At 34.1% G+C, this 17,024-nt stretch overlaps 1 protein-coding gene across 1 annotated transcript; it reads right to left on the reverse strand.

The window, feature by feature from the left end:
• Positions 1 to 880: 880 nt before the first annotated feature.
• On the reverse strand, positions 881 to 13,171 carry LOC126830286 (ankyrin repeat and SAM domain-containing protein 3). Its single transcript, XM_050560646.2, has 13 exons — positions 13,114 to 13,171; positions 12,201 to 12,434; positions 11,347 to 11,545; positions 9,965 to 10,086; positions 9,621 to 9,702; positions 9,224 to 9,353; positions 8,103 to 8,180; positions 7,607 to 7,693; positions 6,814 to 6,954; positions 4,940 to 6,023; positions 4,223 to 4,364; positions 3,514 to 3,686; positions 881 to 2,581 (listed from the first exon to the last, which is right to left on the reverse strand). Exons 2-13 carry the CDS (start codon positions 12,389 to 12,391, stop codon positions 2,305 to 2,307), a joined length of 2,706 nt encoding a protein of 901 aa, XP_050416603.2. The 5' UTR covers positions 12,392 to 12,434; positions 13,114 to 13,171; the 3' UTR covers positions 881 to 2,304.
• Between the last annotated feature and the right edge of the window lie 3,853 nt (positions 13,172 to 17,024).

Consider the following 17,024-nt stretch of genomic DNA (forward strand, 5'->3'; position numbering starts at 1 on the left):
GAGACACTTTTTTGAGGCAATACAAACTTTCAGTTTCCATGTGGGGTTGGCTGTAAGTCCCAAAAGTCTATGCAGTGCAAATATTAAGCAAATCTGAACTGAACAGTTGAATTTTTTGATTTAAAATTTTCCATGTTTTGGCATTTAATTTACGATTTCAACCAACTTTTTACCATGTCCTGTGACATCAGGAACTTCCACACCAACATGCCGAGTTACATGTCCTGTGACATCAGGAACTTCCACATTAACATGCCGAGCTACATGCATTTAAAGAGAATAAAGGAATATATTTGGTTTTAAACATTTGGCACATACATAAATTGAAATAGCGTGAACATTAAAATTATAAAATATAATTAAAATTATAATTAAATACTAACTATAAAACATTATGAAACAATTCATTAATAACAGAGAACTACACAAAACAATTATAACAATACTACATTACATTATTCTAGATTTATATTGTAACATGGTATATTTATTATTCTAGATAATAAATATTGTACCATGGTATATTTATTATTCTAGATCTATAATTATTGTAACATGGTATGATTATTATTCTAGATTATAAATATTGTACCATGGTATATTTATTATTCTAGATTATAAATATTGTACCATGGTATATTTATTATTCTAGATTATAAATATTGTAACATGGTGTATTTATTATTCTAGATTATAAATATTGTAACATGGTATGATTATTATTCTAGATTATAAATATTGTACCATGGTATATTTATTATTCTAGATTATAAATATTGTAACATGGTATAATTATTATTCTAGATTTATATTGTAACATGGTATAATTATTATTCTAGATTTATAAATATTGTAACAAATACTTTTAAAATTGTGCGAATATAAGCTTAAAACAAATAGTTTTAAAATTGTGCGAATATAAGCTAAGCTTGAAAAATATTGTCTATTTATCACAGAAACGTTTCAAGAATCCAACAAATAACAGTGATAGTTGTATTATATATATATTTTAAAACTGTTTTGCATATAGCATGTGAAACATATCTATTATTTTCAGTTTAATGATGATCATAGGGTGGTTATTTCTATATACAAGCTATTAAAAATTATGCAACATAAAAATAAGTAAAAATACAATAATTCTATTAAACAACAAGATATTACAAAGTTCTTTTAGACATCTGGTGTTTATTAATTTAAGGTTCACATTTCAAGGTTTTTCACGTTTCTTCTTTATCTCAGGTTTATAATAAAGACACTTTAATTCTAAGAATATGAAATTTTTAACATAATCTCAATTTATTAAGTGGATTTAAACATTAAAACTATAAATTTCACTACACAGCATTTATCATGTTTTAACTATAAACGCTTTGACTGGACATGACATTTCATTTGCAAAAATATGACAATTTTTAAGATATTCTCAGTTTATAATCAATGTTTATGTGCTTTTACACATTAAAACTATAAATTTAATGGTATTTACGACGTTATTAACATTGACCGGAAAATTTATATATGGATATGTCCAAGAATATGACAATTGAAGAGTCCTGGGGAAGAACGATCTAAGTCACATTTTTATCTTTTCGCATAAAAGGCAAAACAGACTTTTGGACTAGAATGCTTGATGCGAACAAAACAATGAGTGGGTTTAATTACAACTTCAAAATGATGTTTAATACGAATCATAATTACCAGTACAACAACTGACTTCCACTTTTCAGGCAAATTGCGGTCAAATAAAGGGTACGATGGACTTGTATTTGTCCGTGGAGCCATTTTAGAAGGGCATTGGATCGATGTGACTCCGATCGTTTTTACCTAAAATTAGTTCCTCCACAGAAAGCTTATACAATTTGCTACCAGATGGTGCCATTAACTGGGTTTCGTTGAAAAAATGACTTAGATCGTTCTTCCCTGGGGCTCTTCAATTCTTAATATTAACTCAAATAATAAATAATACATTCATTTGTAAGTGCTTTTTACACTCTAGTATGAATTTAACTGTATATATTGTATTGTTAGCTTTCAATGTTTTAACTGGTAAATATATGGCTGAAATAATACTACTATGCATAAATAATTTGTACTTTGAATAAATCTACCCAAATTAAATTGTTTTCAGGAAATGTTCAAATTGACCAAAATGTTAATTCTGTAGCACATTACTACAAGAATTCATAAATACTTCTGTGTACTGAAATCAGCAAATTAAGAAGTGGGCATGCTACATATTTAGAACAAGTCAGCATTTCTTTATAACATTTCCATCACAGAATAAAAACGGCAACTGCTACGTTAAGAAAAACTTTGATCCACCTCTCGTGACTTAACACATTTATCGGATATATGATCACAATTCATGGTAACCATGGCAATGTTTTGTGAAAGTTCTTTAATATACTTGTCAAGTTTACTAAAAGTAAAATCTACCGAACATGATGTCCCTGACTTGCTTTCTTTTGTATTGTTTATCGATGGTATTTTTGAACTATGTGTTTCTACTGTAGAATGTTCTGGTTTTCCACTGCAATGGTTCTTCACCATACTCTCCTTCAAATCATTCAAACAAACTCTGAAAAATAAGAATGTTTGAAAAGAAGTGTGGTTTAACATCCTACTGTTCAGTACCAACTGGGATAATGAAGACATGCGTACACCATACAGTGTATTATGAGGGGAAACTCATGAAACCAAAATGTAGAACTTTGCGAGCGCATTTGGAACTCCTAATACGAGTATTTATTGCGCTATATAAATTTGGATGTTATGTTATGTTATGTTAACTTTGCTTGGACAACAATTGAATTCAAACTAAATTGTTTGAGCAGCATTTAGTAACTGGATGAGAATAACACATGACACAATTATATACAAGTTACTTGAAGGATTTATTTCTGGCGACGTTTCGATGAGTGTTCTCCCGTCTTTATTGAGAAAGAGGGAGAGGAATGGAGTTTAACGTCCACTCGACACATCCTAGGTCATTTCGGGACTAACATATGGTTTAATTTTATTTCAAAACCTTGCCACGTACAACCGGGGATTCGAAACCTTATCGAGAAAAGAATGGCAACCATAGTATAATAAAGATATACCATGGTTTCTAAATGATTATATCTGATTATATATTAATGTCTTTCTTTGTTCCATATTGTGTGTATATATATCTTTATTATCGTTGTTCCCATCATTCTCTCTACATCCACGGAGCGATCATTCTCGGTATTCCCAGTGGTATTGTTCCGTTCTACTCCACTAACCTCTGGGTTTATTCACAAGGTTTTCACAAATTCAAATTATCTGCCCACGATCGTAGCTTGATTCTACGAACCAATCAATAAACAGTTTACATATCAGTGTTTACATTCACTGGGGATAGTGAGAATGGGGAGTAGGCATCCAAGTATTTTTTGCCCAGTCCCAATTGCCCCCACCATCAGGTTACCACTTTCAAACTATATTTTTTCACTTGTTATAGAACTACATATACTAAGGTGTACTAACCTGACTTTTTTTACTTTATCTTTCATACCATCACAACGTTTTTTAGTATCTATAACAATATGATGAATATTCTGCCACGCCTCTTGTTGTTCTAATAAACAACCTTCTGTAACAGATCGTAACTGTTTCTCTTGTTGTATCTGGGCTTTTAATTTCTCTACATTATTATACGTCTACAACAGATAAACACGCTAATATTATTATACGTCTACAACAGATAAACACGCTAATATTATTATATACTAAACTTATAAACAAACCAAGAATTTGTACTCTAGCTGGACATTCTGGAAGAAATTTCTTAACTCTCAACACAACACTAGATTATTTCAGACAAACATATGACATATCTTTATTTCATTAATTAATTTGAGTGCAGGCATCTTCAGAAGTGAGGGGAACCTGAAGAAAACCCCAAAATGTTAAACGACAGACTAATACAAGCATGAGATCAAAACCACAATACTTGAATCAATGACATACCTTAAAATCTAAATTACATGCATTTGACATTTTTGCCACACACCTTATGCCCCACTAAAATCTCTAATGGAACCATCAACAGTTGACCAAGTTTAATTACAATATGATTCTACGCACACCACATCTGTTATCAGGAATAACAGAACTATGGCAGGAATTAATTCCTTGCCACCCGATTCCGAATCTTGTCTGCTTTAAATCTAACATGCCAACAAGATGGTGTTACCTGATTTAACTGTATGGCCATCTCCTGCATTTCACCTTCTAATCTGTCAGCATACGCTCTCTCTAGACCAGTAGCTGATAACGGTGCATTACTATGCCAACGTGCAATAGCATTCGTCATTTTCTTCCTTGGTCCAAATAACCTAAAATCAAATTTAAATAAGTATCAAGAAGTTCTAATTTACACGTATAAATCTATAACTATTTGTGTTAAAGCCACAATATTCCTGTGTCAAATATAAACCCTGTGACAAAGTCCTCTATAACTTTCATCAAATTGAATGATCATTTAGGTGCTTGGAAATTATTAACCCCAGCTGATAAATTGTCTCTATGACTACAGACATATAACAACCTCTACCTAACACACCCATTGTGACTGGCTAAACACACAAGCTATAATTATACGACAGATGTAATAATATGGCCTCGATATATACATGACTATATCATTACACTGATCGAGGTCTGAAACTACAGAACATCAAATCAACATGTATTCAATTACTTATATATAGAGGATCATTTAAATGACTAATTTAATAGTGCAGGATGACCGCACTACACAAAAATCTACAAGATAAACCTGCGTACAAGACAGAATATGGACATTGCAAAAAATAAACAAATATCAAATCAAGTGAATGGATCCGGGGGCCAGCCGTAAGCATCCACTGCGCTGTACAGAAATAAAACCTATAATGAATAAGAAACTTACTTAATGCCAACCTCCTTTAGATCATTATCTGTGAGAGATAAAAACACGGTTAAATCAACATCTTGTTCTTCAAATATTGGTAAATATTTACACAATCCATGTTTCTCTAATAATGATGCTAAATCTTGTGGGTAACTAGGTGGGATAATTGGTTGCCCTGGAAACATACCTGTTGCTAGGGGTGGAATTATGGGATCTCCCGGTATAACATCACTCATATTGCTACTAGCAACCACAGTATGTATATTTTGAACTGTCTCGGTAGCAGCAGAATCAACGCCGAGGATGTTGTCTGCTATAGTATTTGATAAAACACTAGGATGTTTATTAACCGTGGTATCATGAGGTAAGCTGTAATTATCTACCACTAATGAAGCAGAAATTCCCGTGGTTAGTGGGTTTGCAGCCACACTGTAATCTTCTGTGTCATTTGTAGAAATACCTGAATCTCTTGTGTCTGGTGAATACGCCATATCTGTACGTATGTGACCCATTTGTGATTTCCAAATATTTTCCGAGTTAAGATGATTGTCGAACGCAGAAACTAAACTTCTGTAATTGGTTTCAAGCTGTAAATCGGCCGAAACTGGACATGTTTTTATTTCTTCAATATTATCACAGTGAACTTTTAAATTTTCCCTTACTGCGTTTAAGTTGTCTTGAACGCTGTCATATTTTGATTCCGAGCTAGGAGCAGATGAGAATTGTTTTAATTTTGAATGATTTCCCATTATAGTTTCAAGTCGTTGATGAGGATTAAATGGAGTCAATATAGTTTGGTTGTCATTTGTCACATGCTTTTGATCGATTTCATCTTCACCACTACTTGATGGAGTTAGAGTTGCTATGGGCACACCACCATACATACTATTGCCATAGTGATTCTGTTGGATGCCTTGACTAATGTTTCTATGGAGATTGTTGGTATGTTGACATGGAGGAGGGAAGTCATCACTCTCTAGACTATTATCTCGACTCAGGCCAAGAGCTGCTACTAATCCACCACTTGAACTTGAGCTGCTCTTGATGGTAATGGCACCAGTTTTAGAGAAAGCATTGCTATCCTCTTCATTTTCATATGATTCTGTCAATAATAAAAACAAGTATGAATATACCTATTTTTTCTTACAGTTAAATTTTAAATGTCTATTAGGTGAAACAAAAGTAAAGTATTTGTAACTTTTTTGTTCAGAGCTTCTTAATTTTAATTGGTAACTTAAAATTTCTCTATCACAGTTTTGGGACACAGCACATACACTTGGGTCATTTTGCTCAAACGTATCTGTGCTACATTAGAGAACAGAACTGACACAGTTATATGGGATAATAATCACTGAATTATTATACACAAGCACAATGTTTCGATAAGTATCATCTTATTGTTATCAAGCTAAATGCCACTAAAAGATTGTATATTAGAAAAGATCATAAGCTTGACACCAAACCTGCAGCAGTGTAGTAACAGATCTGGTTTGTTTGACTGCCAGTTCATATACGTTATACTAGTACATAATTTATTTCACATTAAAATTTAATAAAACAAAGTAAACTTATGAGAGGGAGAGTAGAGGCCTTTAGCAGTGAGAGAAAACTGGAGAACCCGGAGAAAACACACGAGGTTGAAAAGACAACAATACTCCTTGTCATGTTCAAGCAGGGAAATCAAAACCACACTACATGACTCAATGACAGAACTTATGATTTCACACGCAAGCATTAAACCATTAGACAATCTCCCCTCCATTAACCTATGAAGTTGCAAGCAAGGGGTGATGGATCCTATTTAATGGACTGAAAATTTCACAGCTTTATTGCTTAAAGGAGTTGAATCCTCTTGTTAGTTTTGGATGTGAAATAAGTAAAGTAAAACAAACCCTTTCCACCAGAACTATCTAGAGTATAATCTTCAGGATTAATAGGTGAGGTAACATCTCTATATGATAACTGGGTCTCGTCATTCTGTTCACCAGTATTCTGGGGAAAAGTTACATAACCTTTTGGTACACAGGCCTCGACTGTTATAAAAATAAATAACCCATTAATTACAAATATATATTCATACTCCTGTAATAACATGCTGGAATTTCAAAAATAATTTGTAAAGTCATTTTAGTTTCCATTAATAGGGCACGATATAAAGATTATTGAATGGTAGTCAATCAGAGACTAAAGTCTAGCTAACAACCCACCGTACGCGTTTTGACACACGCAGGTCGCAGTGTCTGATAATTCGCAGACCTGCTGCAAGAAACCAGGTGAAAATTTAGTATATGCTGGACCAAAAGTCTCTACAGCCAGTCTGCGACCTTCTACATTGCCGAACACATGCAAATGACGTGTAAGTCTCACGCACAGGTTTACTAAAATTTCCCCCGTAGACTGCACGTAGTATGGCAGATGGTGAGCTAGGCTTTACACTGTTACCTTTGTCTACGATTACTTGGGTAATACTGGAAGCAATTTTACCAGACTGAGGTACCAGTATTTCCCAGCTTCTCTTCCTCACATTTGAGTGTGTACCTTTTTCATTATTCCCCCCATCCTTAGAACTAGGTCCACGTCCATTGGCAGTCCAACATGTGTCACATTATGTAGAAGAATAAGAAGTTAATGATTTACCTGTAAATTGATGTAATGATTTACCTGTTAATTAATGTAATGATTTACCTGTTAATTGATGTGAGGTATTAGATGGTTTCGATCTATCGATTAATCTAGCTATAGCATCAGGACCATCACGAATACTAGGTCCAGCTGGAATAATTATAATTCATTATTAACTACATGATTTACAGATATCAATTTCTCCTTTTATTAGCTTATTTGTTCATTGTGTTCGTTCAATCTTCATTCTTCAGTTTGAGCAAACATTCCCTAAGTTGTCTTTACGTGTAATTGACAACGTCTGTTCTATGTACCATTATTTGCTAATATCATTAGGGTCCATTTATTTGACTAAATTTGATATGCTTAGAGAAAGCACATGGTGTTACAATTCAGACACTCTAAATAAATCACCATCAAGAATACAACAAAGAAATACAAATTTCAGAAAACAGGGCATGATCTAAAATAAACTATAAATGCCAAGAGAATAAAAAGAATATATATCTGATAGATGAGTCCAGTGACAAAGATATCAGATCCTAGCTAGTATACTTACATTTTATTTTCATTTTGACACCTCGCATATTCTGAGGTCGAGGTCGTCTAACAGCTTCATCAGATGAACTACAGTCAGCTATAAAAAGAGATAAAGTATAATGACTGGTTAATGACCGGTTAATGACTAGTTATTAATAAAGTATAATGACTAGTTAATGACTAGTTATTAATAAAGTATAATGACTAGTTATTAATAAAGTATAATGACTAGTTATTAATAAAGTATAATGACTAGTTATTAATAAAGTATAATGACTAGTTATTAATAAAGTATAATGACTAGTTATTAATAAAGTATAATGACTAGTTAATGACTAGTTATTAATAAAGTATAATGACTAGTTATTAATAAAGTATAATGACTAGTTATTAATAAAGTATAATGACTAGTTATTAATAAAGTATAATGACTAGTTATTAATAAAGTATAATGACTAGTTATTAATAAAGTATAATGACTAGTTAATGACAAGTTAATTACTGGTTAATGACTAGTTATTAATAAAGTATAATGGCTAGTTAATGACTAGTTAATGACTGGTTAATAATAAGGTGTCATATTTTGTATGAACTACAGGAATACTAAGTTTATCATGACTTTATCATAATGACAAAAAACAGTTTAAAATCTCATGACCTTACCCTTGTTTACAAGCCTATACTGTAAAAACATGATCTATAGTGTAGGTCCAATATCCTTTTATCAACAATAATGTAGCAATAATCATGGAAGAACTTTTGTGAAAACACTCAGAATCAATAGGGGTCTTATTTAAGTCTAATCAGTGAATAATTGATTTGTTTTAGAATGAGAATGACTATGAGTAGCTGGTACGGTTTATCAACAAAAGTATACCAGGGGCAGTAACTCATATAGTATATCAGGGGCAGTAACTCATATAGTATACCAGGGGCAGTAACTCAAATAGTATATCAGGGGCAGTAACTCATATAGTATATCAGGGGCAGTAACTCATATAGTATATCAGGGGCAGTAACTCATATAGTATATCAGGGGCAGTAACTCATATAGTATATCAGGGGCAGTAACTCATATAGTATATCAGGGGCAGTAACTCATACAGTAATATTGATAAAAGAATCTAGTTGTATACATACCTGGTCCTGACCTAATACTCAGTGGCATCAAATGATTATCTATAAGACTAACGATCTTCATATAACCATTAATTAAAGCTACAGATCTAGCCATATCACCATTATATGTCTTAGCATTTACATTGACACCCTGAAATATAATACAACATTATAAATACTAGCCCTGTATACATAAATACAAATATATCTCTCTCCATATATACCATCACTACAATAGATAATACTGATTTACTGGGATATGTTTGTCTGGATTTTGAAACCAATTAGTGGTAAACGTTCAGAGCATTTCGTCCAAATCCTGCATATAGTACACTGTCCAATGAGTTAGTTTTAAACACACTTAATATAAGAAACATGGTTTAATAGCTAGGAGAACTACCAAATTCTGATAACTTACAAATTGTAGAAAGAGTTGAACAATAATTTCATGGCCTTCAGCTGCTGCCTCCATTAAAGGTGTTACACCACTACATGGTACTCTGTAAAACATAATATTATCTTTCCTCAAACTTCTTATAGTACTGGATTATTACTTAACCTTAACGTCCATGCAACACAAAATAGGTCATTTCGGGACTAACATATGGTTCAATTCTATTTCAATAATTCGCTTGCGTGTGTAGGGGTCTTTAGCAGTGGGAGGAAACTGTAGGACCCGGAGAAAACCCACGAGGTTGGACAGGCACAATAATATAAAAATGTACATAACTTCCCTTAAAACATTTCAAAGAAAAAACTTACACAGCATCCATATTAGCCCCTGATGTAAGTAAAAATCTGACAAAGTTTTGATGTCCTGAGTTTGTGGCATGAAATAAAGCTGTCCATCCTTTTTTATCTAAAGATTCTAATTCCGCTTCATGCTGAAAACAAAATATAAATATATTAAATATACAACGACAAATAATTGTTATTTTACTGTCTCTCTGTGCTAAAAAGGATATTTGAAGACCAGTTTAGTCATTAAGATGAGATGTATTCATCCATATAAAACATGACAGTCATTTGGCTAAATAGTATAAATGAAATGAAATGTGGTTTAACGTCCTACTGTTCTGCTCCGACTGGGCTAATGAAGACGGGCATACGCCATGCTATGAGCGAAATTGTGCCTGGACAGTGGCGCTACAGACTATTCTTATATCAAATTTCAACTACCAGGTGATCTTTTACGTGCATGCCAATGTGTACATGGGACCATCCAAACAAATAAACAGCTGTCCTTTTCAGACCCTCTGTCCTGCACCACTGACAAGGGGGAAACTACGCTGGAAAATCCAGATGAACTTTCTCGGCCAATGCAGGGATCGAACAGCCGACCTCCAGGCTAGCGAGCCAGAGCCTTACTCACTTAGCCACTGTGGCTCCCAACAGTATAAAACATTGCACCCATGACCGTAAGCGTTTCATCTATGTAAACTATGAGTTGAACCCATTAATTATTCATGACAATCATTGATTCTGCTAGAAAACATCATAGTCTATCTAATATCTTCCCACTGCTATATAGGGTATTAGATCTGATCATTGTATAGTCTCGGTCACCCAGAACCTCCTAGTCTTCAACATACGGAGGGTCTGGGACCGTTGTCAATATTTGACGTAAAGTCCATTGCCCATGCGTAACCGGGAGTTTGGTTTTTAATGTGGTTGATTATCAAGTCTCTTTAGCCATGAGTTTCGCCCCTTCCCACAAAAAATCCCATAATTCTTGCATTAATATAAACAAACATGAATCGTGACGACGAATTAGGATTTTAAAATTTTCAAAGCATAGATATGGCCAATAAATAAAGAAATTTTACAATAAAAAATCAAAAGTGTTAGATATTGAACTCGCATGAAATCAAATGGATTTCTTGAAATGACATTCTTAAATTAATTTCATGGGCGTAAACATCTTGTTTTAAGAGGAGTTACCTCCCTTAGACATTGTTTATGACAATGTAATATACCAGATTATCTAGTCAATTTTTCTCAAATGTTGACAACGCATCCAGACTAATATTCGTAGAATATTTTTCTGGATGATAGAGACTAATCATTGTAAAGTCAAAGTTTTATTAGGAATTACTTTGGTCGAATCATAAAACAGCTGTACAGAAATATATAATTTAGTTTACCTTGACTAGAAGATGACCAACTGCCTCGTTACCACAACTTGCTGCAAGCATTAACGGAGTTTGTCCTTTATTATTCTTCATATTAATATCACATTCGGCATCTATCAATAATTTAGCAATAGCTTCATGACCGATATAACACGCATACATCAATGGTGTCCATCCTCCTCTATTTCTTTTATCAATATCAACTTCACCCCTTCAAACAAAAAATTATATAGCTTTAGATCAATCATTTTGAGATTCAATGTAAATCTACAAATTCCCTGAACGTTCATAAGCTAATATGTTCATATATATGTAATTCTAAAAACAACGGCAGTTTTAATCCACAAAGAATACATTTACTTATTTTATAAATCATTTAAAGATACATTATGTAAGATTTAGATAAAGAGCTGACCATTGTTGCTATAATTGCTTAAAAATAGATAATGTAAAATGAAAATATTGAAAATTTCATTCAAATTACTTCATTCTGAGCCAAGTTATCACTGGTTGTAGTTTTGACAAGATGTGTGCATAGTGGTAACCAGGGCAATGGTATATTTGAGACTTGACCTCACTTTCCCATTTTAAAATTAACTTTTTAAATGGCAAAACGTTCTAATCTAGTTAAAATCTCGAGTATCCGATGCCATCGCGAGTTGATTATGGTCTCGTTTTGTTAATAAATGTCTAATTAAAAGTTTATATAACATTTCAGACCCAAAGAAAGACCTGCAATAGACAGATTTAGCTCTTGTATAATGAATGTTTAATCTAACAAATAAATATTTTTTTGTCATTGTCCTACCTGTAGGCCGACAATATGATGAATTAAATAAAAAATATTCTAGTAATTCTAAACTTACTTGTTTATTAATGATCTAACTGATTCATATTGTCCGATACTAGAAGCTGTGTGTATATCTATTCTAACTGGTGAGAAATCATCCTTGTCAATTACACTTGGATTCCAACCCCTCCATACTGATAAACTTTTATCCAGAAGTTCATTTTCAGATGCTTCATCGGATGCTTCATAAGCTAATTCTGAAGCCATGTTGCATTTGTCACTTGACTTGATAATTTAACTCCACAATTTCCTAAAAAAACAACAATCTATTAATTAATAATAAATATGAACATTCTACCTAAGACTATTATTCAGCGGGAACTACCCTATCTTCTACTTACGTCTACAGTTATAGATCCAGCAGGCAGCAGATGTAATTGGTTTTGTTTTTGGGGATCCAGGCTCGGCCTGGGGGTCGGGTGTTCGATCCCTGCATTGGTCGAGAAAGTTCATCTAGATTTTCCGGTGTGGTTCCCCCTTGTCAGTGATGCAGGACGGTGGGACTGGCAAGGACAACTTTCTAGTCGTTCGTCGGATGGGACGGAAAACTGAGGTCCTGTGTACACATTGGGGTGCACATAAAAGATCCCTTGGCAGTTGGAATTCGATATAAAAGTTGGCCATAGCGCCACTGCCTGGGCAAATTTTCACTCATCATACATTGTATGGTGTATGCCCGTCTTCATTAGCCCACTCGGAGCAGAACAGTTTAGTTATCCAATCTAGATGATATCTCATCGACTCATCACTTGATATTAGTTATTACTTACAAAAATACAACTCATCAACTGATTACAAATATAACTGGTTTCAAAGGAATCGCAGAAAAACCTATCTCACTCATACCCAATATTTATATCAACCACGATTTTGGAGTAATATTTTAGATTTCAATAATCTTATTTATACAGTAATCAAACTATAATCACCTCAATTATCAAAGATCTGGATGAAATTGACAATTTTAGCCGCCATGACACAACACGGCTGCGGAGATGTTCAAGGGAGAAAACTCTAATTTACCATATTGGGTATTGAGAGTTATCCACCCTCTAACGTGAGATCAAATCAAAATGAAAAACTTGTGTTCTTTCTGTAGAGCATTTCTTGTAAGAAACTACAAAACTTCAAAATTTTATTTACCAAGGTTTGTAAAAGTAAATGCTCAAAATTACGAGAAAGTTAATGGTCAATAAAACAAAAATAACCCGATAAAATGGACATGTAATAAATTTCAAGCCATGTCAGTCTGTGGCACTGTTGGAATAAACTAAAAGCTACCGGGTACTACTTAAACTAGTACTAGTACTTTAGTACTTGTCACTAATGTCACAACTCTTCCCCCCGTGCTCGATTATCAGAATCCCGCATCCCCCACCTCCCCCCACCCCGCACCGTACTTCGAACCTTGCTTGAGCTTTACATATCGTGATTCACAACGACAAGAATTGAAAGAAAACTACTAAATCATACAATTCCTTTTATTAACTTTTATTTAATTCCATGATACAATATTTCTTATTCCTATGTTATTGGAGCTATGGTGGGTAAGACGCTGGCTCGCTAGTCTGGTAGTCACGGGTTGGCCAAGGAAGATCATCAGGATTTTCCGACGTGGTTTCCCCTTGTCATGGGTGCAGGATGGAGGGCCAGACAAGGACAGCTGTCTAGTTATTCAAATGGGACAGAAAACTGAGTTCCTGTGTACCCAATGGCGTGCACATAAAAGATCCCCAGACAGTTGAAATTTGATATAAGAGTAGGCCTCATAGCATTCTGTATGGCGTATGCTTGTCTTCATTAGGGGGGTTGGATGGTTGAATGGTTAGCGTGCGCACGCTGTATCATAAAGTCTGTCATTGAGTCGACTGGCGTGGTTTCGAATCCCCGGTTGTACGTGGTAAGGAGTAGGGTCGCCTGTCCAACCTGGTGGGTTTTCTCCGGGGCCTCCGGTTTCCTCCCACTGCTAAAGACCCCTACGCGCAAGCGAATTATGTAAATAAAATTAAACCATATGTTAGTCCCGAAATGACCTAGTTTGTGTCGAGTGGACGTTAAACCCCATTTCTCTCTCTCTTTTGTCTTCATTAGCCTAGTTCGGAGCAGAACAGTAGGATGTCAAACCCCATTTCATTTTATATTCCATGTTATTTGACATTCCTTGAGATTTGCAGTGTTAAATTTATAGTGTGATCTATTTTATTTCATGCTTGAAATGGGTTAAAATCGCTTGCATTCTACAATCTTCACCAAACATATAGCTCTAGAGGCTAATTGTAACTAAAACTTATCTTCTTATTTTACAGATATAGTTTTAATTGTGATAGATTTTATTCAACGGACAATTTTGGCAGCGGAAGAAAGGTAATACATCTTTATAATATTCAAAAATTATACTATAAGATAATATCGTTAATCTTATGAGTTGGCATTTTTCAAATCTAGTGTACCGGTACTTAACCCGTTAAGCGTGACATTTTTAAAACGTTAACTACCCCCTATTGTGTAATTAATTTGACGAAGTGACGAAGAACTATGTACTATGTTCTAAGAATAGGTTGGGGAAAATACCTCCAAGGTGTTATATTACGCCCTACACACAGTGAGTGGCAGTTGTCCAGGACGTAATATAACATCCTACACATGCTACGATCGTGGGGGAATTCCCCCAAGTGACGAACTATGTTCTAAGAATAGGTTGGGGAAAATACCTCCAATGCGTTATATTACACCCTACACAGTGAGTGGCAGTTGTCCAGGACGTTATATAACGACCTACGCACTTAACGTGTTAATTTAGGTAAATATTAACCAAAGTTTGAAAGACTCCTGACCAGTAAGTGGAAGAGTTTATGGGTAGTTTACAAAAAGAAACTTAGTGAAATTTAATGGTTAGAACAATTAAACTAAGCTTGTTAGAAAATAAACAAAGATTGTTGATTCATCATTTATTTAAAGGAATAAAAATATTCTGTTTCATATTAATTAAAGCTATTCTGTTTCAGATTTCTACAGATTTATCACAATATCCGGTTGAGAGAATCAGGAATTTTAGTATAATAGCACATATAGACCATGGTAAAAGTACACTAGCTGATAGATTACTAGAAATTACAGGTAATTATTAGAGATACTTCTATCTAAGAGATAGAATGGTCTAATTAAAGCCTGTCTTCATTAGCCCAGTAAAGGAGCAGAACAGTAGGACATTAAACCCCATTTCATTAGATTTTGTCTAACTAAAGCGCTACACCTCAGATCTTCTGTTACTTACCCAATAAGTAATAAAATGACAATTGATATAACGAAACATATTATCTAAAGCCTCCACAAGGTAGAAATACTCATACCTATAAAAATATGCTAGTTGTTGGGATGATACAAAAAGCAAGATCTGATAAGAAAGAAGTAGTACCACTGCCAGGACAAAATGTCCCTCGTATCACCCTGCATGTCATCTATCCTTCTGTTTTTATTAGACCAGGTGAGGTAGTTATTTGTTTTATTTTACAGGTACTATACCAAAAGATAAAGGTAATAAACAGGTATTAGATAAACTACAGGTAGAAAGAGAACGTGGTATAACAGTTAAAGCACAGACAGCATCATTAATATATAATTATAAAGGAGAAGATTATTTATTAAATCTTATAGACACACCTGTAAGTAGAATAGGTCTTAAAACAAGTTATCTCCCCATGTGTATTGGCAGATGTTTGACAATGGCTATATCTATTTGTTAAGGCCAGCTCAATTTTTCTCAGTGAGATGTAAATAAGGTTAGGACACGTGATTGTTGGTGAGATTGTAGGCTAGGGTTACGGTAAGCAAGGTCTAGGGTTAGGGTTGGGATTAGCGCTAGCCCTGTTTACATCTCGTGACCTATGTCAAAAAATTGAGCTGGTCCTATCATTTAGCACAAATCGTCTGATAATGGCATCTATCACGACAGGACCTCATTATTTGAACAAATGGTGGTGAGTTACCTTGATCTGGCAATCCCCAATTTCACATACTAGTAGATATACAACCACATAACTTGAGTCATGACATACAAGAAGACTTGATCGAGAGTTGTAATTCGTTGTAGATGTATTATGTCTGTATCCATTTTGCCTGAATTCTGTTTATTAAGCTTGAAGAGTATTGTGGTTCATCAATCGTTCATGAAAATATCAGAATATTCTCATAACATCATTGATTAGTAGAATTTATTTAAGTTTTTTTATTTCAGGGTCATGTTGATTTTAACTATGAGGTATCTAGATCGTTGGCAGCATGTCAAGGTGTGGTATTATTGGTTGATGCCAATCAGGTATGTATGGGCCATTGTCTTATATAGTTTCAATTTCTTTTAGATAATATTAACCTGTTTTGAAATGATGATTAATGTTGAATTATTAATATGATATTATTTTATGTGTTTCATTTATACTTGATTCCTGTTCATCTGTTCAATGGGATTTTCTGACGTGGTTTCTCCTTGTCCAAGGTACAGAACGGAAGACCTGACAAGGACAGCTGTCTAGTCATTCGGATGAGACAAAAACCCATATCCTGTGTATACATTAGCGTGCATGTAAAAGATCTCTTGGCAGTTGGAATTCAATATAAGAGTAGGCCATAGTGCTGCTGCCCGGGTAAAATTTCACTCATAGCACACTGTATGGCATATGGCCGTCTTCATAAGCCCGGTCGGAGCAGAATAACCATGTACCTCATTTCCTGTTCACCTGTGATATGTTCTGTATTTTGTATTGTTGACAACTGACCAGCTATTAATGATTTAATATATTGATATGTTTACAGGGAGTCCAAGCTCAAACAGTGGCTAATTTCT

This window comes from Patella vulgata, chromosome 8 (assembly GCF_932274485.2).
Source record: "Patella vulgata chromosome 8, xgPatVulg1.2, whole genome shotgun sequence".
In the NCBI taxonomy this organism is placed as follows: Eukaryota; Metazoa; Mollusca; class Gastropoda; family Patellidae; genus Patella; species Patella vulgata.

Excerpts from the sequence above, each read along its gene's own strand:
- LOC126830286 (XM_050560646.2), bottom strand. The coding sequence starts at position 12,391 with ATGGCTTCAGAATTAGCTTATGAAGCATCCGATGAAGCATCTGAAAAT. Across the intron at positions 9,703-9,964 it reads GGGGCTAATATGGATGCTGT|AGTACCATGTAGTGGTGTAA; the intron begins GTAAGTTTTTTC and ends TATGTTTTACAG. Across the intron at positions 7,694-8,102 it reads TGTCAAAATGAAAATAAAAT|CTGGACCTAGTATTCGTGAT; the intron begins GTAAGTATACTA and ends TAATTATTCCAG.